The following is a 25,731-nucleotide window of genomic DNA, read 5'->3' on the forward strand; positions in this document are numbered from 1 at the left end:
GAGTAAACCAGCAGTCTGTGAAACTGGCAAGCTGGTAGACAAAATAGGCACATTCAACCAGCATTTTCTTAAATAAGAACCTAAGATGGTCTGACTTCTTAATGGTGATGGAGAAGATGCACATATTCAGAAGTTATAAACCCAGAAGAAAAAGTACCAAGGAATTCCCAAAATGACTAACCCAATTCTAGAGGTTTCCTCCAAAACTCTATAGATTGCCTCACTTTTATGCTCTCCTTTAAAAAAAAAAAGACACAGCCAATTTAATCTCTGCAGAGACAGACCTATACATATCCCAAGGAACTAACACTTCCAATTGTTAACTAGCTCCTAGACTGGCATACTCAATTCTTCTGTGGGACAGGTTGTTGTATCTGGCACATTTTTAAGTATGGACACAGAAAAATACATGTGCTGTGTAGGCTCTTGTTTGAACTTGAAGAGTAATTTTCTGTTTAGAAACACCCTATGTTACCGAAGACAAATTTGCTCCATGGAAATGGTTGACAATCCAAAGGGCATCAAGCCCCTACATAGGATGCTCATGGGAGGGACATCTTTTCTGCAATTGGGACATTCAAAATGGTCCCAAGAGTTAGGAAAATGGGTAATAACTCATGAATATACTCACTCCTCCAGTCATCCATCCAACCACCATTTACTAGGCATCTACCACACATAAAACATTGTCAGTAAGAGACCAGTATTGTTTTTCTAAACATAAACAGTGAAAACTTTAAAAGTCCCCAAGTTTTTCCCCACAGAACAGCAATTTTGATCAATTACTGATTTTGTTCATTTTTCTGTGTCTTAGAAAACCAACTGTCCTATTTCAGTCTAAATTTTACCAAACTGGCTGAAATTGAAAATTTTCTGACCAGAATGAAGACCATATGACAAGCCTATTGTGGTTTCAATAATTTCTCCAATGGGCAGATCAAGAATCATTTAAGGCATTAAATCATCCTCTTTCCTGGGCCATCTCAGACCTACTCTGGGTCATGTGAATGGCTGGTGGAAACCAAATTGAAAAGCTGTGAAAACATCCTGTAATAACAGGGAAATTAACAAACCCATTCTGTAATGCATATTTACCCCCATTTCATCTGCCCCCATTATCTTTCTATGAACCCACATGCATAAATCTTCATGCAGACCATAGTAAACAGTACATGTAAAATGTTAAATACATACATTCCTTCATACCCACACAGATAATGGTATAATGTGATATACTCCTAAGACTCAACTTGAGCTAATGTCCATAAACAGAAAGTTATTATTAATGCATTTAAAGTTTCGTTTAAAATTCTATTGTGAAGGATAATTTGTTAGCTGAAATGAATATACTACCATACCTTGATAGGATTTGGAAAAATATTAGATCGAGACCCAGTAATGAAATGCAAGGTATGTAAAATCACACATAGTTGGAATTAAGAAATTTCATGGTTGTAAATGTCTGAGATGTCAACATATTTTCCCCATAAGCATTTTAAAGAGAACAAAAATAGATCCAGAGTGGCCAAGTGAATTGCCTCAGGTGGCTCAACCAGTTTCTGTAATCTGGAAATACACACCCTTATTCTCTTACTGATTGTCATAAAGATTGTAGTAACCTAAGAACACATCAGCCTAAATTTGACAAGAGTCAAAATATGACTCAGTGATAAGTAGCTGTTCTCTCTTTATAGGCATTAGCCCACCCCGAGTGAGTGACGGTGCGGTCATTACAGCAATAACACAAACCAATACCACGTTGCTTCCACTTATCACATCACCCTAATGAAGCTAAGGAAAAAGGCCACCAAGTCTGTACACGCGAACTTAACTTGAAGTGCACCCTACTTGGATTATCTGAGTGCAAGCCCAACATCTTCCTCTAGATTCTGTCATTTTTCTCTTCAAAATTCCTAACTAAAAGTAAAACAGGCTGGGTGTGGTGGCTCATGCCTGTCATCACAACACTTTGGGAGGACAAGGGGAGGACTGCTTCAGTCCAGGAGTTCGAGACTAGCCTGGGCAACATAGTGAGATCCTATCTCTACAAAATAATTTTTTTTTTTAATTAGCCGGGCATGGTGGTGCACGCCTGTGGTCCCAGCTATTCAAGAGGCTGATATGAGAGGATCGCTTGAGCCTAGAAGGTTGAGGCTTCAGTGAGCTGTGATGGTGCCACTGCACTCTAGCCTGGGCAACAGAGCAAGACCCTGTCTCAAACAAACAACAAAAAGTAACACATGAACACAGAAAAATTAAAACACTGGAGAAATGTCTAAAACAAAAAGTTCAAAATGTCCTCCATCCACCCAAAGGTAACCACTATCAACAGTTTTTTGTGTATCCTTTCAGGAAAAAAAGTAATGCATATACCAACATAAATATATTTCTTTTTAAAACATACCTAAATCACATTATACTATACACATTCTTCTGTATCTTAGTTTTTTTCTTTTTATAAATCCTGGCAGACTTTCCATATCAACACAAACAGAACTGCCTGGTTCTCTCTGAGGTCTGGATGGTATTCCATTGCATAGACGCAACAATAATCTATTTAACTGGGCCCAAGGCCAAACATTATTTTTTGAAGGGCAGACAAGCAGCCTGGTTTGATTCTGTCTTCACAAAGGCTGCCAGGAGCTCCGTTTCATTAGTTCTGATGGTAAGCTGTCATTTCGAGGACAGAAACTCTATTGTTAATCAAAGCTAATTTTGTCTCAACTAACATTGTATTTCTGGAGCTTGGGAACACAGCTAAACAGGTGACAAAATATAGAAGGGAACAAAGAAGCGGGGAGTGGGAAGGAGAAACAAGAAAGAAGAGGTCAGTAGTGAGGGAAAGAAAGAAAAAAATAGGCCGGATGCTGTGGCTCTCACCTGTAATTCCAGCACTTTAAGAGGCCGCGGCAGATGGATCACCTGAGGTCAGGAGTTTGAGACGAGCCTGGCTAACATGGTGAAACCCCATCTCTACTAAAAATAAAATAAAATAAAACAAAATAAAATAAAATAAGCTGGGCACAGTGGTGCATGCCTGTGATTCCAGCTACTTGGGAGGCTGAGGCAAGAGAATTGCTTGAACCTGGGAGGCAGAGGTTGCGGTGAGCAGAGATCATGCCACTGCACTCCAGCCTGGGTGACAGAGAAAGACTCTGTCTCAAAATAAATAAATAAATAAATAAGTAAAATAAATAAAGCAGTGTTATACAACATTCCAGCACCTGGCAGATGCTCATTCAATACCTTTGAAATGACTGAATAAATGAATGAGTGAAGAAACTAGAAGAAGTGTACTTTTAACACTTAAAATATTAAAATATTAGGCCCGGCGTGGTGGCTCACGCCTGTAATCCCAGCACTTTGGGAGGCCGAGGTGGGTGGATCACCTGAGGTCGGGAGTTGGAGACCAGCCTGGCCAACATAGAGAAATCCCATCTCTACTAAAAAAAACCCACAAAATTAGCTGAGCATGGTGGCGCACACCTGTAATCCCAGCTACTTGAGAGGCTAAGACAGGAGAATTGCTCGAACCCAGGAGGTGGAGGTTGCAGTGAGCCGAGATGGTGCCACTGCACTCTAGCCTGGGAAACAAGGGCAAAAACTCTGTCTCAAAAAAAAAAAAAAAAAAAATTAAAATATTAACTGATATATGGCTCCTATTCTCTGAAAAGCAAACATTCTTTTTGAGCTTCACTGTCCAATATGGCAGTCACTGGCTACACATGGCTACTGAACATTCGAAATCTGTGTTGTCTATAAAACACATACTAAATTTCAAATATAAAAGAAAGATGTAAAATATCTCAGTAATTGTTATATTGCTTATATATCAATAAGAGAATATTTTAGATATATTATTACATAAACTATACCATTAAATTAATTTTACTTGTTTCTTTTTACTTTTTTTAAATTACTGCAGCTGCTAAAAAATTTTGAATTTCACATATGGCCCACATTATACATTTTTTGGATAGCACTGGTTTTGAATGTAGATGCCGTCACAGCAGTGACTGTCTTTCCTGCTCTAACTCAGCACCCAACACAGGGCCTTGAGAATATAATAGATGCTCCATAAATAACCATCAGATGAACAGTTGGCTCTGATATCTACATAAGGCAATAACCAGGCCTTGGACTACAAGACAGGAGGCCCTCACCCTGATCCTAGCCCTAATGGAAAAGCAGGTGTGTGACTTTGGGCAAGTCACTGAAACTGCCTGGGCCTTGTTTCTGTCATCTTTAAAACGGAAATAACATTAACATCTGCCTTATAGGGAAGCTACACAGGCCAAATGAAATAATGTCGATAAAACGGTTTTGAAAGAGGGTAACACAGATGTCAGGTCCCTCCTGAATTCTACTATTCTCTTCTAGTAATAGTTGCAGGAGAAGTGAGATGCAAAAAATACTGAAACAACAGGGTAAGAAATTGACCGATCAAATTCCTACATCTGATGTTTCCATTCTGGCATACATTAGAAAATTCAGACAGAGACAGGTGCAAACTTGAAATTCTCACACGAACGGAAATTTCAGCATTCATGACTCCCTTTTCCCCGTGGCTCACCAAACACAGTTGACATAGGAACTCACAGACACTTCTTTGAGGGACCATGAAAGTGTAACGTGAACAGGAGAAGGCCCTCTCTGGGTGGCCGCCAAAGCGGCAGGAGAGGCCGAGTTTACCACCCCACCAAGAGCTCTCGGCTTTGCAGGAAAACTGTAATCCTGGGCGACTCTGAAGGCTCAGGGGAAAATTTCCATGGGCACAAAATCTATTGTAGGCATCAGTCCTCGTTAACTATTCCAGGAGCAGCAGGCAGTGACCCACAGTTAGGAGTGTGAACAGCCCCTGATTCTGCAAGGCAGTTAGGGTATCAGGCAGGGGAAACCCCAAGTGACTCTTGGACAGGCTGTAGCTTTTTGGTGACATTGGAAGGATTTCACCATCCCAGCTGGTTATCTTCTTCCCAAATCAGAAAGATCATTTCAAAAAGGAAGAGAAAAAAGAAAGCATCCTTCAGCAGGGGGTATTTAAGGAGGATCCTGGAGGAGGCAATTGCAGAGTGGCTTAAACCACAGCAGAGAAAGAGCAAACCCAACAGCCCACAGGCACAAGGCACCAGGACAGCAGCACCACAATCGTTGCTTTCAAGAGATCCAAGCCTAGATTTTCCCCTCAGTCCTGCAAGGTGCCCCATAAGCCCCAGAAGTCGTCCATGACTTACCATCTGCAAGGCCACCACACCGAGCAGAGCGCAGCAACTTCCCCTTTGCTCAGAGGGTCTGACTCCCTTCTCTTCTCTCAGGGCTGCTGCTTGTGACGTGCCAAGGCCAAGCTCTGAGCCCCTTGGGACTACTGTGTCATGACCTGCCCATAATAGCCTATAACAGACCACAGGGCCTGAGCTATCGCGGGCTCCTGTGACCCAAAAACCAAAAGACAAGACACCAGGCATGGAGCAAAGCTCAAAGCCGGGCTGCACAGCAGAACCAACTTGAAGGCTTTTTCAAATTCATATTCCCAGGACAAACCTCTAGAGATTCCTATTCAGTAGGTCTGGGGTGCGGCCCAGGTATCCACATTTTAAACATAGTGCAGGGAAATTGCCAATGCTCAGCCTGACTTGGAAATTTATGGCCTGGAGCACTGAGGGAAGCGTCATTTTCTCTGATCCTTTCTCTTCCTTGAGCATTCTTCATTCTTTATCTCAGTGTGGAAGAGGAGGGTGGAGAGGGAAGACTTAGGGGAGAAGCAAGGCCAAGTGTAAGCTTTCTAGGCCCAAAGGCCCTGTGTTCCAAAGTGAGTTCCAGTGCTTAACCCAATCATTTAACCTCTCTGAATCTTAGTTTTCTCATCTGCAAAATGGCGCTGAAACCATCTGTGCACTCGGGGTTGTGGGAGGAATAAATACATGTAAAACACCTGATGCATTACACAGGGTAACTGTCATAAAAACCATTCATCTTCTTATGAATTCTTTCCCTGAGGAGAGGAGGGTACACGTTCTCCATACGACCATCTTTGCAAAGGAAACTACAAATGTAAACAACAGACTGAACCAAGCATAAAGAGAATAAAATAAAATAAATAGCAGTAAGGAAGGCAGTAGATTCAGGTTGCATGGGGGAGGGTGGGGAGATGCTGAGAGCAGGCTTGCAACCCTGTCTCTGGGGGCTCTATAGCAGTATGATCCAGAGGAAATTAACACAGATTCACAAAAATTTAGGCATGAAGCTGTATGAACATTTATTGCAATATTATTTATAAAAGGGGAAAAATTAGAACTTAAAGGGGTTTTTTTCTTCTTTAACATTATGACAAACACAAATTATTTCAGAAAAAAGTTTCTTTTTAAATTTAAGAAAAGTTACCCAATGGAAGATTTTTCAGCTATAAGAAAGAAGAAAATCTTGCCATTTGTGACAATGTGGATGAACCTGGAGGACATTATGCAAAGTGAAATAACCCAGATACAGGAAGGCAAATACAATATGATCTCACTTATATGTGGAATCCAAAAAAGTTGAACTCATAGAAGCAGAGAACACAATGGTGTTTACCAGGGACAGGGGTAAAGAGGGGGACTTGGGGAGATGCTGGTCAGAGTTGAACTTTCAGTTTTAAGATGAATAAACTCAGGCCAGACGTGGTGGCTCACGCCTGTAATCCCAGCAGTTTGGGAGGCCGAGGCGGGAGGATCATGAGGTCAAGACATCGAGACCATCCTGGCCAACATGGTGAAACCCCACCTCTACTAAAAATACAAAAATTAGCTGGGCGTGTTGGCACGTGCCTGTAGTCCCAGCTACTCAGGAGGCTGAGGCAGGAGAATCGCTTGAACCCTGGAGGCGGAGGTTGCAGTGAGCCGAGATCACGCCACTGCACTCCAGCCTGATGACAGAGCGAGACTCTGTCTCAAAAAAATAAATAAATACATAAACTCTGAGAATCTAGTGTACAGCATGGTGATTATAGTTAATAATACCACATTTTTTACTTGAAATTTGCTAAGACTAGACTTTAAGTGTTCTCACCACACACACACACAATGGTAACTATGTGTGCTGATGTATGTGTTAATTAATTTGATTGTGATAATCATTTCACAAAGTATATGTATAAAAAAATCACTTTGTACACCTTGAATATATACAATTTTTTTGAATATATACAATTTTTATTTGTCAAGTGTACCTCAATAAAACTAGAAAACATTAATTAATTAATTAGTTAATTAACTTAGGAAAACATTTTGGAATCCATTTGATTATAGCTGAAAGCATTTTTAAATATTCCTTTATTTTTCTTTTTCTTTGAGACAGGGTCTCGCTCTGTCTCCCAGGCTGGAGTGCAGTGCCGCAGTCACAACTCACTGCAGCCTCAACTTCCAGGGCTCGAGCAATCTTCCCACCTCAGCCTCTCCAGTAGCTGGGATCACAGGCACATGCCACCACGTCCAGCTAATTTTTGTATTTTTTGTAGAGACAGGTTTCCGCCACATTGCCCAGGCTGGTCTTGAACTCCTGGCCTCAAGCAATCTGTTCCCCACAGTCTCCCAAACTGTTAGAATTACAGTTGTGAGCCGCTGCACCCAGCCCTTATTTTTTCTTTTAAACTGTAGTTTAATATTCAGACTAGAACATTAATATCAACAAAGGCAGGCCAGATAGACATATCCCTCTAAATTTTTCCCATGGAAATCAAAGGCAAAATATATGATACTTGTGGGTACCATGAGAGCTTCTGAAACACAATGGGAATGGAGAGGGAGGGGCGAGGCAAGGAGAAAATAATGCATATAAAGAAGCAGACAAGATCTCCACTGTAATACTATTAATAAATAATATTGAGAGAATTCGGTTTAATGCTTCCCTCCACCCTCAACACACACACACACACACACACACACATCACATGAATGAGAACTTTTGCAAAAACACTCAATATCACCCACAGAGTCCTTTCCCACACAGTCTAACAGAATCTATTTTTATATTCCATTGAGATTTGAAGCAAAGAATAGAGCCCCAGTAAAAAGAGGAAATAATTTCTGTGCTGTACCTGGGGTTTTCTCACTTCCTTATTTTAAAATAATCTTCCAACAAGTCCAAAAAGTCAGATCAATAGTCCAGTCTTCTATGCACAGGTATACATCACTGCAGACATTTTGGAACTAAACTGAATCAGTTAAAAAGGTTCTCGGTAAATTGCCATCTTCTTAGAAAACTTATAATGATATATTACAGTGCTGGAGGCTGAAAGAAACCTTCCAAATCATCTGGTCCAACCCCATCATTTTACAGATGAAGAACTTGGAAAATAAACTGGCTGATCCAACACACTGAAGACTCTAATTAAAACGTGCTTAATTTTAAGGTGGCTGACAAATTTGGAGATTGGGGTGGGAAATAAAACCTCCAAAACATATTTTAGTAGTAATTTTGATCAAGGGGCTTATTAAATTAAGAAAGAGTAAAGATTGTGATCTCAGTAGCACCCCATCCCAACATCTAGAAACCTGAAAGATTGAAAACTGCCAGAGTGAACGCACCGAATCCATGAGCAGGGGCAAAGGAAGAGAACGCAGGAGCTCTACCCTGAAGTCTGATGGCCTAAGTACCAAATACTGGCCTAATTTTATACCTAACTGATGGGTGTCCAGGAGCTGCCCTGATGTGATGGTGCCTCCATTTCCGGAGAAGTGGAGATTAGAGAAAATACTTCCCATGCGACAGAGGTACATGACCATTGATCTGACAAAAGAAAGGTGGCTTAGACCCCTTGTTTGTACTCACTGGTACCTGGACCAGCAGCATCAACATCACCTGTGAGCTTGTTAGAAATGCAGAATCTGGCCGGGTGCGGTGGCTCACGCTTGTAATCCCAACGCTTTGTGAGGCTGAGGCAGGCAGCTCACTTGAAGTCAGGAGTTCAAGACCAGCCTGGCCAACACGGTGAAACCCCATCACTAATAAAAATACAAAAATCAGCCAGGCATGGTGGTGCATGCCTGTAATTCCATCTACTTGGGAGGCTGAGGCAGGAGAATTGCTCGAACCCAGGGAGGCAGAGGTAGCAGTGCCGAGATTGCGCCACTGTACTCCAGCCTGGGTGACAGAGCGAGATTCTATCTCAAAAAAAAAAAAAAAAAAAACAGAAAAGAGAAAAAAAAAAGAAATGCGGAATCTTGGCCCCACCCAAGGAGTCAGTATATGCATATTTACAAGATCCCCAGGTCCTTCTGTGCACATTAAAATTTGAGAAGCATTGTTTAGCTAGCACAGCACCAAAAGAAAGTATAATTGACTACCTGTAATCTAAGTTTCAAGAATAAAATAACCTCCTCTACTCTATTACCCACTCCACTCTCTTTGATCTTTAAGCTTTACTTTAAACTTTAAATGGTCTAAAATTTAGCCTAAATTTTAAATGGGCTTAGTGAATATCTCATTAAATAGTCCTTTAATGGTATCTCAAAGTTTAAGATTTAAAATTTAAAAGGTATCTCAAAGTTAAGAAAAATATACATATAGACATGTAAATATTCTGGGACTTTTATCATTTTAAAGGGTTACATAAATTATAAATTGAGGTATTTTTCATGCTATTTACTGCTGGGGTCTGAGTAGGAACATGACCAGTATTTCTTCAGCTGGGAGTCAAAAACCTCAGGTATACCAGGTGAAGGGGGAAAACTGAATTCAGAAGAGAAATGTGTTCCTGGTGAAAAGGGGAACTTTTTGTAAGGGAATGTTATGATCAAAAGGCTGTAAAGGTCACATGGCCCAACCCTGGTCCCAAAGCTAAATCCCTTTACAGCACATCTGCAGTATCTACTCTCTTACTCCTGGAGATGTGGCGCTTACCACTTTCAAAGGCAACCCATTCCACCTTCACACAGCTCTAATAATTAGAAAGTTTTTCCTAAAATGTGTCTCCCTCTAGTTTCAATAGCCCTACAATCAATAACTCCACAATTATTGTCTCTACTATTAATTCATCCCCATTATCAATTTTCCATTGCATTTATTTATTTTATTTTATTTTTTTTTTTTGAGACAGGGCGTCACTCTGTTGATCTCCAGGCTGGAGTGCAGTGGCTCAGTCACAGATCACTGCAGCCTCAACCTCCCAGGCTCAGGTGATTCTCCCACCTCAGCCTCCCAAGTAGCTAGGACAACAGGTGCACGCCACCATGCCCAGCTAATTTTTGTATTTTTTGTAGAGACGGGGTTTTGCCATGTTGTCCAAACTGGTCTCAAACTTTGAAGCAGAAATCCTTCTGCTCCAGCCTCCCAAAGTGCTGGGATTACAGGCATAAGCCACTATGCCCAGCCAATTTTTTTTTTTTTTTTTTTTTTTTTTTGAGACGGAGTCTCGATCTGTCACTCAGGCTGGAGTGCAGTGGTGCAATCTCGGCTCACTGCAAGCTCCGCCTCCTGGGTTCACGCCATTCTCCTGCCTCAGCCTCCCATGTAGCTGGCACTACACGCACCCGCCACCTCGCCTGGCTAATTTTTTGTATTTTTAGTAGAGACGGGGTTTCACCGTATTAGCCAGTATGGTCTCAATCTCCTGACCTCGTGATCCGCCCGCCTCGGCCTCCCAAAGTGCTGGGATTACAGGCGTGAGCCACCGCTCCCGGCTATGCCCAGCCAATTTCTTATTGGGATTTTTTTTTTTTAACAGAGAAAGTCAAAGAAACAAGTTTCACGTATTTATTTCTCATGGGACTGGGCAGCTGGTGGTAGTAACGTATATGAAAATATTAGCTTTTGCTTTTATTTTGAGGTACCTTAGGAAAACCTCATGTATGCAAGAGGAGTATTTTAAAAAAAGATGGGTTATCACAAGTTATAGGGAATGTACCTAAGGACACAATTATCCCAGAAATGTAGCATAGGGAGAGTACTGTCTTTAGACACTGTTCTAGCCCTAAGCCTCCTGGGAGTCAAAGCAGGTATGAAACGGGGCAAGAAGGTCATACTTCAAAAATATTTAAGATTTTCTGGCCTAGGTGAATCGCAGATTTTTAGCCTTGGGAAGTGTCTGAGATCAAGTCTAAATCTGCCACTTACAGAAAAGGAAACTGGAACTCAAAGAGGCAAAAGGACTTGCTCAGTACTAGGCATCTGGTTAGCAGCAGAGCCGGGTAATGCAGTGTCCCTAACCCTGGTCAATGCTCTTTTTCTACACTGCCAGACTCTGAGTATCAGGTTTGTTAAGAAAGCCTGTTCAGCAAAAAAAATCAGGAATATGGCATCAGAGTCAAGGCCAACCAAGGGCCATGGCTATGGAATACCCAAAAAGCAAACCCAAGCCATCCTAGCACCGACAGAGATCTTGAATCCCCAAATTCACAAACATAATACCAGATAAGAAAGTTATATTGAGGCTATAAGCCTTCCTTCCTTCTCTTCTCTTTCTTATAATTCCATTTGTCTCTATATCCATTGATTCTGAACTGCAAAGATATCCCACTAAGCAGCTTATTTTAATCTCTCATTAAAGTAATCTCTTTCTGATGAGAAGTTCCTGCTCTTAGAACAGGAGCACCCTGTAAATGAGTTCATTCTTTCCAAGACACTTGAAGCTAAAGGCTCATAGCATACTGAACTACAGTCTTTGGTAAAAAGTGAAATATTAGAAGAGATCAATTTATCCAGGCATTGAATCACTGGACACATCCAAACAATATTAAAATAATCCTTTTTACTATCTACTTCAAAAAATAACACTACTGTATTTTTTTTTTTTTTTTTTTTTTTTTGAGACGGAGTCTCGCTCTGTCGCCCAGGCTGGAGTGCAGTGGCACAATTTCGGCTCACTGCAACCTCCGCCTCCCAGGCTGAAGTGATTCTTCTGCCTTAGCCTCCCGAGTAGCTGAGATTACCGGCACGCACCACCACGACCAGCTAATTTTTGTATTTTTTTAGTAGAGATGGAGTTTCACCATATTGGCCAGGCTGGTCTCTAACCCCTGACCTCATGATCCGCCCACCTCGGCCTCCCAAAGTGCTGGGATTACAGGTGTGCACCACTGCGCCCAGCCACACTACTGTAATATTTTAAAGAACAATCTATTACAGCATACAGTGTGAGATGCCCAGTCAGTGGCAATATATCCATGGTGGGTTCCAGCAGCTGGCCTGCGAGATCCTAATGGACCGATGCAATGACATAAGATCATCCACAGAAACAACCAGTTGTATCTCAGTTTTTTGTAAGTTTGGACAGATCACAATTCCTTCAAAGTAATGAAAGGCAATCATGCAAAAATGAATTATATGCTTTTTCTATCATTGTCTTTCTAACGTAACGATAAGCAAACCCTAGAAAAAGTACTAATCCAGGTCCCGGCATTTCAGGTGAGACATGTTTTACATTCACACTAGTGATTTATGTTACAAAATGAGAAGGAATCTTACTTTGTTAAAAGACATGGTCATATTTATTGGTTTAGAGTAGCCAATTCCTGGGATAAAAGCATCTAGGAAGTTACGTTACCTTTTTTAAGGCCACTGAAAATTAGTAAATTCTTGATTTCGTTTATCAGATGGCATGGGGTGGGTGAGACAAATTAACGCCCAAGTCACACCAGGGATAACTGAGGCACAGTTAAATCAGGACCATAATTTTCCAGGCTTCTTTGCTGGCGTCAGGTATATAAGAGCTCATGTGGCAAGAGAACAGAATATAAACGCATAGCCCATTCATAGCCCACAGTGAGGCAAAAATAGAAAACAAAAAGAGGCCGGGTGTGGTGGCTCATGCCTATAATCCCAGCACTTTGGGAGGCCGAGGCAGGTGAATCACCTGAGGTCAGGAGTTTGAGACCAGCCTGACCAACATGGTAAAATCCCGTCTCTCCTAAAAATACAAAAATTAGCCGGGTGTGGTGGTGGGCACCTATAATCCCAGCTACTCGGGAGGCTGAGGCAGGAGAATCACTTGAATCCAGGAGGTGGAGGCTGCAGTGAGCTGAGATCACGCCACTGCACTCCAGCCTGGACATCAGAGCAAGGCTCTGTCTCAAAAAAAAAAGCAAAAAGAAAGCAAAAAGAGGAAGAAAAGCTGTGATATGTGTCCATCCCAGAGCATGTCTTCTGTTACTGTTAATCAGAGTGTGTGTCACACTTCCTGGGGCCACTGAAGTCACTAACCCCAGCAGAAAGGATCGGAATTTTCCTACTCTAAAAGGAGAAATGGCAAAATATAGAAGCTAGGCTGGTGGGAAATAGAGAAGAGGGCTATTTCTCTATAAACATGTTATCGGAAAAAAACAATGCCTTGGCCGGGCATGGTGGCTCATGCCTGTAGGCCCAGCACTTTGGGAGGCTGAGGCGGGTGGATCATTTGATATCAGGAGTTCAAGATCAGTCTGACCAACATGATAAAACCCTGTCTCTACTATAAATACAAAAAAATTAGCCAGGCATGGTGGCATACACCTGTAATCCCAGCTACTCAGGAGGCTAAGGCAGGAGAATCATTTGAACCTGGAGGCAGAGGTTGCAGTCCACTGAGATCACACCACTGCACTTCATTCAGCCTGGGTGACAGCGGGAGACTCCATCTCAAAAAAAAAAAAAAAAAAAAAAAAAAAGCCTTTTTCTTAACAAAAATGTGAAGGTTGCGTGATGATAAAATGGAAGTAACATGCAAGCAGGAGAGTGGGCAGTCTTGTTCCTCACACCAACAGCAAACTAAGTCTCTGCCTCCCACCCCCACTACTTTCTAGACTGGAACTCTGTCCTGTGTCTTCCAAGGCATAGAAAATTCTAGAAAGGGCTGGGCGTGGTGGCTCACACCTGTAATCCCAGCACTTTGGGAGGCTGAGGCGGGCGGATCACGAGGTCAGGAGATCAAGACCACGGTGAAACCCCTTCTCTACTAAAAATACAAAAAAAAAAAAAAAATTAGCTGGGTGTGGTGGCGGGCGCCTGTAGTCCCAGCTACTCGGGAGGCTGAGGCAAGAGAATGGCGTGAACCCAGAAGGTGGAGCTTGCAGTGAGCCGAGATTGCACCACTGCACCCCAGCCTGGGTGACAGAGCGAGACTCCGTCTCAAAAAAAAAACACGAAAATTCTAGAAAGAAGGCCTTTGCCCTAGTACAGAAGACAAGGGACAGTGTCCTCTTCCTCTCCTGATAGTCCAGGAGAGCTGTCCTGCCCCTATCCCACCCCAGAAATAGGCTGCTCTAAACCCATAAATATGACCAGGTCTCTTAACATAGTGAGATCCCCGCTCATTTTGGAATATAAACTTAACACCTAGGACCTGGATTAGTAACTTTTCTAGGGCTTGCTTATCTTTAGAAGAAATCCTTACCTTCAGAAATGGCTTTTTTCACAGCTGCCACGTAGGTCTCTGGCTCATCGTCACAGGTGAGCTCCTGCCAGTGGGCCCAATCTGGAAAGAAGTCTAGGAACTCCTCGCTGTCCCGCACGCCGCAGAGCAGCCTGACCACGCGGTGCGGAGGATGGAAGGCTCTCTGCAGCAGGGGCAGCAAGGCGGGCTTGTGGAAGTGCTGCACCAGCTCTGCGGACAGCAGCACCACGACACAGCGAGTGCTGAGGAAAAGGCTTAGGTCCTCTGCCGAGAAGGAGGCCTCGGGGCCCAGCCTGTGAGTCAGTATCTTCTGGCTGCGGACCTGCCGACTAGACAGGAACAGGGTCTGCAGGTACTGGCACCATTCCTCGGCATCCGGGCTATAGACGATGAGGATGTCGCATCCTCTGGGCACCCCTGGGCAAGAATGAGGCACAGAAGCATGTTAGCACACCTCCCCTTCTAGGTGGCTCCCGAGAGCCTGCAAAGGTAGAGCACCCAGACGCTGGGTCTGGCACCCACAGTCTTTCATGGTGTGCCTCCAGCACACCAGCATACCTCACTCACGCATTTCTTTCCCCATTAACAGTCTGTGTTCCAATCATACCAGACTCCTTGTCTTTGCCCAAACATACCACGCTTTTTTATTATTTATTTATTTATTTATTTAGAGACTGAGTCTCGCTCTATCACCCAGGCTGGAGTGCAGTGGCCCAATCTCGGCTCGCTGCAACCTCTGCCTCCCAGGTTCAAGTGATTCTCCTGCCTCAGCCTCCCAAGTAACTGGGATTACAGGTGCCCGCCATCACGCCAAGCTAATTTTTGTATTTTTAGTAGAGATGGGGTTTCACTATGTTGGTCAGGCTAGTCTTGAACTTCTGACCTCAAGTGATCCACCCGTCCCCGCCTCCCAAAGTGCTGGGATCATAGGTGTGAGCCACCAGGCCCGACCCCATACTGTTTTAGATCCTTGCACGAGCTACTGCTTCTGCCTGGCATGCACCTTCCCCCCACACCTGATGCAGTATGAGATCATAACAATAACAACAATAATAATAAATAATAATAATCGCAAGAGTAAACACTTATATAGAGGTGACTATGTTCCAGGCCCTCTTCCAAGCACATTGCCTACTAAACTCATTACATCTTCACAGCAACTTTAGAAGGTAGTTACTATTATTAGCCCATTCTTTAAAAAAATGAGAAACCTGAGGTGTGACAGGTTAAGTAATTTGCACAAGATTCACAGTGGCCAAGTAAGGATTTGAGTTAAATTAGATATTTCATGTAAACTGCTAAGCATAGTGCTTGTCATATAGAAAACCCTCAGGAATTGGTAGCTGGTGTCATTATCCTCACATGAATATAATAATGTGTCATATTAAAGTGCATGGTAGTTGTGAACTAATGCTGTGACCTCCACAATACAATCTGCAAGGTGTCCCTCACCACACCTGGCCCATAACATAGGCTTTCTTCCTCTAACAAAGCACAAATGCCAAAAAGAGAGTCAAAAAGGGCTTTCAGGGATCACTTGGCCCAAACACCTCATTTACAGAAGAAAGAAACACTTCATCTAGGAAGGTTAAGGGACTCGCTCAACTTCATACTCTAGATTACTGGCAGAGCCAGAACTGATGCTCATGTTGTTCCCTGGTTCCCAGTCCAGCCTCCTTCCCAACTCACCTGCACCACCCATCAGGAACTATGTCAAGAATCTTACGAGTAATAAGTCATAACTTCCAATTACCAAAGTTCAAAAAAGCTTGGCTCTTAATGTAACTGTTACCACTGTTTTGGGTCATCATCTCTCCATGAATTCAACAAACTGTTCTGTGTGTGGTTTGGAAGAGGTGAGTATAAAGTGTCCATACAACACAACAGGGAACTCAGAGAAGGAAGCTGGTCACATTTTATGAAGGTTGGGAACCACCTAAGTTGTAGACTAAAACAATTAAACGCTAGGCCTGGGCCGCATTTCATTGATGCTTCCTGTTGAAAACGACAGAGGCAGGACTTAGGCAAGACCTAGAGGCTCTGAAAAGATCATAGGATGAATCCTCTTTCCTGCCCCATCCAATCCACCACTACATTCAAACCAAAAAGCAACATGTACAATGCAAGCCCAACATAGTTCTGATTTCCCCCAGGATGATATTACCAATTTTTTGTTGTTGTTGTTGTTGAGACGGAGTCTCGCTCTGTTGCTCAGGCTGGATGGAGCGCAGTGGCACAATCTCGGTTCACTGCAAGCTCCACCTCCCGGGTTCACGTCATTCTTCTGCCTCAGCCTCCCAAGTAGCTGGGACTACAGGCGCCCGCCATCACGCCCGGCTAATTTTTTTTTTTATTTTTAGTAGAGACAGGGTTTCACCATGTTAGCCAGGATGGTCTCGATCTCCTGACCTTGTGATCCGCCCGCCTCGGCCTCTCAAAGTGCTGGGATTACAGGCGTGAGCCACCGCACCCGGCCATATTACCAAATTTTTAAAAATAGCAAATAAAACGAATGTTTGCAGTTTCATTCTTTTTTGAGCCCCCCTGGTTTTCTGGAGCCCTAATCCAGTGCTAATATAAAGCCCACAGTAGACTTCTCAGCAGGAGCAAGTTAATCAGCCTGAGAGTATTTTTGAAGGGAAGGTGTACAAATCTTTTAAAAAGGCAATCTTAGACAAACAGTATAGAACTGGCGAAAACCAGTCAGCAATTCTGACGGTGCCCTGGACATTTGTGGTTCTGTCACGGTCTGTCCCCTCAATTGTGAACATAATGGTCCTTTTCAGGAATGCCTACCCTGATTCCAAAGCTTACACAGATTAAGGACAAAAAGTTAATGCACCCGTGCTGCAGCCTGCCATAAAAATAAATAAATAAATAAAAATCTTTGCTGCTTGGATCTTTTTTTTTCTGTGTAGAATATTTCTTTATACCTCAATGGAAAAATAATTTCAAGACTATAGAAGGTATAACATTGGCAAAGCTACATAACTATGCAACTGACACTGAAAAGCAGAGTTAAAGTATCAGAACATATTTACCTTCTTTCTGTCCTTCCTTCCTATGTGGCTGGTTTATCTTAAGAGGCAAACATTCTTCTAAGTGTGAAGTGTTATTGCAGATGTGTGTGCATGGGCACGTGCCATCAGGTAGGAAAGGTGCAAGACTTTACATTTCATTATAACATTAAGGATGCAATGTTAGTGATGCTGTGCAAGGAGCCTGGAGCATTTTGTAAAAATGCAAAAGTGAAAAAGGGTAGCCACCACCTTCCTCTGCATACATATGCGTATCATCTCAACAATTTGTGCTGTAGGCAGAAGGAGAATAACATCTCAGGAAGGGATGGTTGTGGTCCCATATACTAGTGATGAAGAAACCATAAGTAGTGTTTTCAATAGGGTTGGCAAGTGATGGCAAAAAAGTGAAGAAGAGGGAAGAAGAAAATTTCCTAAGCACAAGAAGAACCCTTAAGAAGGCAGCTTGGGGCCAGGCCCAGTGGCTCATTACTAATCCCATCACTTTGGGAGGCCAGAGCGGGTGGATTGCTTGAGCTCAGGAGTTTCAGACCAGCTTGGGCAACATGGTGAAACCCCGTCTCTACAAATAATGCAAAAATTAGGCCAGGCGCGGTGGTTTATGTCTGTAATCCCAGCACTTTGGTAGGCCAAGGCGGGCAGATCACGAGGTCAGGAGATCAAAACCATCCTGGCTAACACGGTGAAACCCCGTCTCTATTAAAAATAAAAATAATAATAAAAAAAAAATTAGCCGGTTGTTATGGTAGGTGCCTGTAGTCCCAGCTACTCCGGAGGCTGAGGCAGGAGAACGGCGTGGACCTGGGAGGCGGAGCTTGCAGTGAGCCGAGATCGCGCCAGGGCACTCCAGCCTGGGGGACAGACTGAGACTCCGTCTCAAAAAAAAAAAAAAAAAAGGCAAAAATTAGCCAGGCATGGTGGTGTGCTCCTATAGTCCCAGCTACTCAGGAGACTGAGGCAGGAGGATTGCTTGAGACTGAGAGGCAGCTTGGGTTTGGGGGCACTGATTGACTTAGTAGTAAAGCAACAGCTTTACACTGTTCTAAAGACCACATGGCCATGAGCGATTACTCCAATTTTATAAGAAGAATTTAGTGACCCAAAAGTAAGTGAACATTTTTAAAATGATAAACTCTAGGGCCACTGAGGGAATGGGTACTCATTTCCCCCTGGATCCTGTCTCACCAGTTAACAGCAGATCCTGCTCCTCTGTGAACAGCACATCATAATACTTGCTGTTCATTAAAGACTCCAAGTCAAGGGCTGGCCACGGTGGCTCGCGCCTGTAATCCCAGCACTTTGGGAGGCCGAGGCAAGCGGATCACCTAAGGTCAGGAGTTCGAGACTAGCCTTACCAATATGATGAAACCCTGTCTCTACTAAAAATACAAAAATTAGCCGGGTGTGATGGCATGCGTCTGTAATTCCAGCTATTCGGGAGGCTGAGACAGAAGAATCACTTGAACCCGGGAGGCGGAGGTTGCAGTGAGCCGAGATCGTGCCATTGCACTCCAGCCTGGGTAACAACAGCGAAACTCCGTCTCAAAAAAAAAAAAAAGACTCCAAGTCATCAAGGAAAGTTTAAATTGTGATTCAGCTCTGTTTCCTGAGCACTGATCATGTGTTAGTCACTCTGTTAAGCATCTCATGTACATTCTCTCATTTAATCCTCAGAACAATCCACAAAGTATATGTTATCAAAAAGCCCCATTTTACAGACACAGACATTAAAACTCGTTGAAGATTTACTGGTGCTGCTGCCCAAGCGCACACTGTTAGTCAGTGCCAGAGCAGGGATCTGACTCCAAAGTCCATGCTCTTAATCTCTAAGTTGCACACAATTTAAAAAGTCAAGGAAATACAGAATATAGTTTAGAAAATACAGTCAATAAAATATGTCTAGTGCCATGGGTTTCTCATACCATTCTCCAGTAAAAGGATCCAGAATTCCTTAGTGAAATGATGGATTCTAGGAATGAGTCTAGGATTAAATATTTCCTGGGGCAGGAAATATTCAATATGAGCCTGGAGAATCTTGTAGTGCCAGAAAGTAACTGCTCAAACAAAAATTCAATGACAGGCATATGTCAAAGGAACACGAGTCAACTCAAAGCGCCCAGTGGCAAAAGCTGGAACCATTTGAGCAACAAAATAAATAAAATAATATTGAATTATAACCCAAAGCATAAAAGAAATATACAGGAGTCCATACTGATACGAAATAAATAATTGAATAAATACATTGGGGAAAAAAGACAAATCTCCCATGCATAACAATTCCGAATAATTTATGTAGATAGATAACTCCACCCTCAAGGAGGTAGAGTGTAACTCCTTATACAGAGAACTTAGTGTTTGGCTGTGTCAAGTGAGTTCTTTCCAAGGAGCACAGTGTGGAAAGGGAGAAAAAAAAAAAAAGAGTAAATTTATAATAGAGAAACCCAGTGATCAAGGTCAGCATCGACAGTCACAAATCATGTTGAGAGTGCGTGCCCTGAATACCACGGGCTGAGACTGCCACTTTACCTCTGTGGTCTTCCTCCCTGAAACCCAGCACCCTGGTCTAATTATGGGAAAAAATATCAGACAAATCCTGACTGAGGGCCATTCTACAAAATAACTGACCAGTACTCCTCAAGACTGTCAAAGTCATCAAAAACAAGGAAAATCAGAGAAAATCACAGCCTTGAAGGGCCTCAGGAGACATGACTACTAAATATAACGTAGTACCCGAGATGGGCTCCTGGAACAGAAGAAGGACATTACATAAAAACTAAGGAAATCTGAGGAAAGCCTGAACTTTTAGTTATTAATAATTTATCAATATCAGTTAATTAATTGTCACAAAAACCACACTAATGTAAGATGTCAATAATAGGTGAAACTGGATGTGGTCTATATGAGAACTCTCTGTACTATCTTTGTAGTATTTCTGGAAATCGAAAACTGTACTTAAATAAAATTTTATTTAAAAGTATCATTGAGGCCGGGCGCAGTGGCTCACACCTGTAATCCTAGCACTCTGGGAGGCCAAGGCGGGTGGATCACGAGGTCAGGAGATCGAGACCATCCTGGCTAACATGGTGAAAACTTGTCTCTACTAAAAACACAAAAAATTAGCCGAGAATTGTGGCGGGCACCTGTAGTCCCAGCTACTCAGGAGGCTGAGGCAGGAGAATGGCGTGAACCCAGGAGGCGGAGCTTGCAGTGAGCTGAGATCATACCACTGCACTCCAGCCTGGGCGACAGAGTGAGACTCCGTTTCAAAAAAAAAAAAAAAGTAAAATTGAAATAAAAAGCACTTAAAATTTCCTATATTTAAAAAACAAACAAACAAACAGAACAGCTATTCAAAATGTCTCATTCCTGGCCAGGAACAGTGGCTCATGTCTGTAATCCCAGCACTTTGGGAGGCCAATGCAGGCGGATCACTTGACGCCAGGAGTTCGAGGCCAGCCTGGCCAACATAGTGAAACCCCAACTCTACAAAAAAAATACAAAAATTAGCCAGGCGTGGTGGCATGTGTCTGTAGTCCCAGCTACTCAGGAGGCTGAGGCATGAGAATTGTTTGAACCTGGGAGCAGAGGTTGCAGTGAGCCCAGATCGTACCACTGCCCTCCAGCCTGGATGACAGAGTGAGACCCTGTCTCATTAAATAAATAAATAAATAAATAAATAAATAAATAAATAAATGCACAGTGTCTCATTCCTGGGGTTCTAGTGTTAAATTCAATTCCCTTTGAGCGAAAGTATTTGAGGAGAAATTAATTACTGCCTCAGACTAGTTAACATTACAACCTATTTGGTCACTAACTTGTGGTGTAACTTAGACCAATTACTAAGTCTAGGCAAATTTGCCTTGATGTAAATGAGGACAATGAAATCTATCACCTTCCCGAATATTGCTGTGCTGGGAAACTGAAAGATGGGGAAGTTTTTAAAAAGTCCAAAGTGAAAGTTCCAGTCCCTTTCCGTTGTGCTGGGTAACAACATAGGACTAAATGTTTTGTCACCAAGTCTGCCTTATATGGGGGAAACTCTTTTCTTCAGCAATAATCCTTTTCCTTTAACCTTAAGTAGTTTTTCCACTTATCCCCAATCACGTCTCTCTTTTTTTTGCTTGTTCATTTATTAAGAGAAATGAAACACATGAGCCAACAAGGAGTCCACAAGCCCTAGACAGAAATGAGGAAGGGTCTTTCTTTGTCCTTGTAAAACATAAAGAACAGATTTGGCTACAGAAGGAGAAAGAAATGGATCACAGCAGAGGAAGGGGAGGCTGTAGCAGCAGGGAGTCCATGGGGTAAAAAGCCGGGGCTGAAAGAGAGGTGCCTTTGCAGGATTCTGAGCCCAATGGAGGGCCGAACATGGTGGTTCACACCTGTAATCCCAGCACTTTGGGAGGCTGAGGAGGGCAGATCACTTGAGGTCAGGAGTTCAAGACCAGCGGGAAGGTGAAACCCTGTCTCTACTAAAAATGCAAAAATTAGCTAAGCATGGTGGCGGGCGCCTGTAATCCCAGCTACTCGGGAGGCTGAGGCACGAGAATCGCTTCAACCTGGGAGGCAGAGTTTGCAGTGAGCCAAGATCGTGTCACTGCACTCCAGCCTGGGTGACAGAGTGAGACTCTGTCTCAAAAAAAAAAAAAAAAAAAAACAAAAAAGAACTCACTGGAGAGAAGTGCAGACAGGAAGTGCCAGAAAGCTTCTCAAACCACTCAGCCCAGACCATTTCTTCAGCCTATAGGTGACTCTGGCACCCCATTCATCCATCCTGGAGCCCCATGTTTGAATCTGAACACCATATTTGAAGAGGGATGAGAGATAGGGAAGGTGACCAGGATAAGGAGAGATGTGGTCAATCATATCAGGAGCTTCCCACCCCAGAAGGTGTTCAAATTTAGGTACTGGCAAGAGTATTGAGAGGCCTCAAGGATCACGTGGAAGTTAAGATCACAAAAAGATTAAAAGTCCCTTCAAGCTCTATGGTCCTGTAAGTCCAGGAATAGTAGAAGGAACTAGAGAGAAGACGAGCCTTGGAGAGAGGGGGCAAGAGATGGTATGAGAGCTGATACACAGAGGAGAGAGTACTAGTCTTTCTTCACCCAGCCACAGACTTGGCCACTTGGGAAAGTCACTCATGGATCCTCTCTCTTTCCTCTCGCTCACGTGTAAATACACAAGATGCCATCAGGGGCCTAGAGAATCTTGTGGAACAGGCCGAGTCCATTTCATTTTATCTTCCTACCCAAGGTCCTTTCAAAGACAGGGAGCGTAACTTCCCCTGGATCTCAACAAGCAAACACGTCTTTCAGAAAATAATATAGATTAATGCTTCCCCTTCAGTGGAAGGGAATTTAAGAATTAGGCCATAAAAAGGAACGAAGTATGATATAAGCTACAGTGGGATGAACTTTGAAAATATTATGCTATGCAAAGGAAGCCGGTCACCAAAGACCACATACTATGTGATTCCATTCATATACAAGCCCAGAGTAGAGAAATCTATAGAGGCAAAGTAGATCTTAGGGCTGGGAGAGGAGAGGAGAATAAAAGGTTGATACCTAAAGCATACAAGGTTTCTTTCTGAGGTGATGAAAATGTCCTAAAATTGACTGTGGTGATGGCTACACATATCTGTAAAGATACTAAAAACCACTGAATTGTATGCTTTAAATGGATGAATTGTATGGCATGTGAATTATGTCACAATAAAGCTGCTTTTAAAAGAAAAGAAGAACATACAGAAGGGTGGCTGGATGACTCCAAAGCCCACAGCATCTTCGCAAGTGGCATTGCTCTCACCACTATTACCTTCCCCCGTGGGTCCTTGTACTTCCAAACCTCAGGGAACCCGAGGGACTCCAGAGACCCAACTCTCAATTGCAGCACCTGGAGTGGTGTCTCGCCACAGAAGACGCAGACAGCAAGACAGTTTGACAGCTCTAACCATTACAGACACCTGCAGAAGCTGCTACAGAGCCCATAAATAGCCCCAGGTTTGCCCACCGGACTAGGGTCCCCCTCTGAACTGGAGCTCGCCTTCCTAGCTCCTTCGGCTGTGCCCACTGGAGAGAGGTACACAGGACGCTGGACAAGAGGAAAAGAGAGGCCATTTTCTCAGACTCTTCCACCCAAAGGCCCTCCCAGTTTGCGGTTTCCTGGACTCAGCAGCCCAGGGCCTGTCCCTGAACATGGAAGGAGGAGGCGGCTTCCCTGGTTTATTATCTGGCTTCATCTCCCTCTGCCCCACAGCCCACCTACTCCAGCCACTCTGGCCCACTCCCTTTCCTTTAACGCACCACATACACTCATTGCTTGGAGCACTCTTCCCCAAAGAGTCTCCTCCCTCTCCTCCTGGAAATCTTGGCTCAAATGTCCCTTTCTCCACCCTGGCCACCTCATTTGAAAATTCTAACCCCAATCTCCCTCACCCTTCTTTATTGTTTTCCCATAACACATGTCATACCAGAGGTTTTCCTTATTAAGTGTATATTACCTGCTATTACTAGGCCTCCTTATTCATAATACAGCTTCTTTTAGCCTCCAGAGCCCAGCTGGAGAGCCAGGAGGCTGTGATTAACTACCTTCCCATCCCCTTTAATGAGCCTGTAGTACCAAATCTAATAGAACAATCACCCCTGGCCTTTTCTACCTCTGTTTCCAAAGCACCGTTACCAGATCCTCACAGGATCTGGGGAGAGCTGGCTCTTCATTCCAGTGTTTGCTCACCTCCTGTAAGAACAGTGCCTTCTCCTGGCCACCTAGATTTTTTCAAGGGGCACCTGCAACCTGTTTTCACGTGTTATCCCTACTAAAACATCATAAAGTGGGCTGGGAAAATACAAGTAAATCCATTTGTAAACACTGTAACTCTACCTCCTTTCATCTAATAATTCCTTGTTTACTTATTGCTTTCCTCTATAGGACCATAAACTCCTGGAGAGCAGAGACTAGGTGTTTCCTGCCCACCATGGACAACATATCAGGTGCACAGTATCCATTGGAGTGCAATAGTAAGGACTCATTAATTGTCTCCGTTATCATCATTATGTGGTTGTCCTGGATCTCCGTCAGTGAGCGACTTGCCAAGTGTATACACCCATGAACCAGAAGGCAACCCAAGACCAGCCAGAAAAGACGCTTAGCACCCTTTGATAAGTACATTTACCCAGTGACCGCCAACTCTCCCCATTCCCCAAAGTTCTGCAAAGGACGCAGGAAAAGTAAAGTTCAAGGAATAGTGTTCCTAGATCCCTAGCAAAGTTCTAGACCCAGAATACAAAGCCTGGGAGGGGTGGAGGAACGGGACTTGGGAAGCTGTCCCAAAGGCCCCCGGCTGATCTCTCCGCACCACCTAGGACTGCCTGAGCGCCCCCTGTGGGTCCACGAAGCCCAGGAGACGCGTTTGGCCCGTAGACCGTCCACATCGCCTGCCCTCTGCTCCTCTCAACTCGCCTCTCGCTTCAGAGTCGGAGGGACAGGGGAAGAGACGCTCAGACACTCCTAGGGCCAGAGGTGGAGGGAGCGAAGGAGACTCTGAAGAAGTGGGAGGGGGTCGGGCCAGGCAGGGGCTGAAAAGAATCGCGCAACAGGCTGGGACGGGAAACACGGGAAAGTTGGAGTGGGAAGTTTGCGACAGGGAACAGAGAAAAGAGCAGCAAGAGGGCAAGATTCCCGCACAGAGGACGCAAACAGAAGCGAGCGGGGGAGCGCGCCTCAAGGGGTGCGGGGGACGAGAGAGGGGCCGGGAGGCCGGGGACCCGCGGCGCCTGCCTACTCACCTGAGGCTGCCATGCCGCGGGGCGCCGCTCACATCCCTGGCTCGCTGCGTGCCCGGGGCCGGGGCCGGGGCCGGCGGCGTCCTGGCTCGGGCTGGAGGGGCGCCGGGCTCCGCGCAGGACTGGCCGCCGCTCTGGCGCTTCCTCCCTCAGGGCAGCCCGGCCTCGCCACGAGGGCGTGTCCACAGAGTCCGCCCCGCCTGCGGGACTCGGCCCGCGGCACCTGCACCCGCGGCCGTTGGGGAGGGGAAGTGAGAACCCCATGCCGGCCGCCGGCCAGCTCCCCCCACGGCCCCCTGCTCGGGGGCAGCGAGAAGGCGGGGTCTTCGCGCCACGTGCGCCCCACTCCTCGAGAAACCAGCCCTGATCTGCCACCAAAGGGCAGCCCGAGGTGGAGGGGGTGTGGGGAGGGGGCGGAGGGGGAGAGCGTGGGGCTGCCAGGCCTCTGGGAGACAGGGCGGGGGTGTGTGTGCGTGTGTGAGCACCAGCTGTCCAAGCCACCTCCTCATCCCCTGGGGCTTTGTCCCTAAGCCCCTGCTGCCCCAGCAGGAAAAGGGAGGGGACAGGAAGG

The 25,731-nt window shown here is 44.3% G+C and overlaps 1 protein-coding gene across 2 annotated transcripts in view; it reads right to left on the reverse strand.

Moving 5' to 3' along the window:
- Positions 1-25,333, reverse strand: part of PIK3AP1 (phosphoinositide-3-kinase adaptor protein 1) — a 127,313-nt gene extending 101,980 nt beyond the window's left edge. Inside the window, exons 1-2 of one of the 2 annotated variants that reach the window (XM_024254222.3) lie at positions 25,164-25,333; positions 14,342-14,758 (exon numbers count right to left, since the gene is read on the reverse strand). In XM_024254222.3, coding sequence (XP_024109990.1) covers positions 14,342-14,758; positions 25,164-25,176 — 430 coding nt within the window. In that variant the 5' untranslated portion in view covers positions 25,177-25,333. The remainder of the gene's footprint in view (positions 1-14,341; positions 14,759-25,163) is intronic. The other variant, XM_054522713.2, reaches the window with a different exon arrangement.
- Positions 25,334-25,731: the final 398 nt, after the last annotated feature.

Source organism: Pongo abelii, chromosome 8, assembly GCF_028885655.2.
Source record: "Pongo abelii isolate AG06213 chromosome 8, NHGRI_mPonAbe1-v2.0_pri, whole genome shotgun sequence".
Lineage (NCBI taxonomy): Eukaryota > Metazoa > Chordata > Mammalia > Primates > Hominidae > Pongo > Pongo abelii.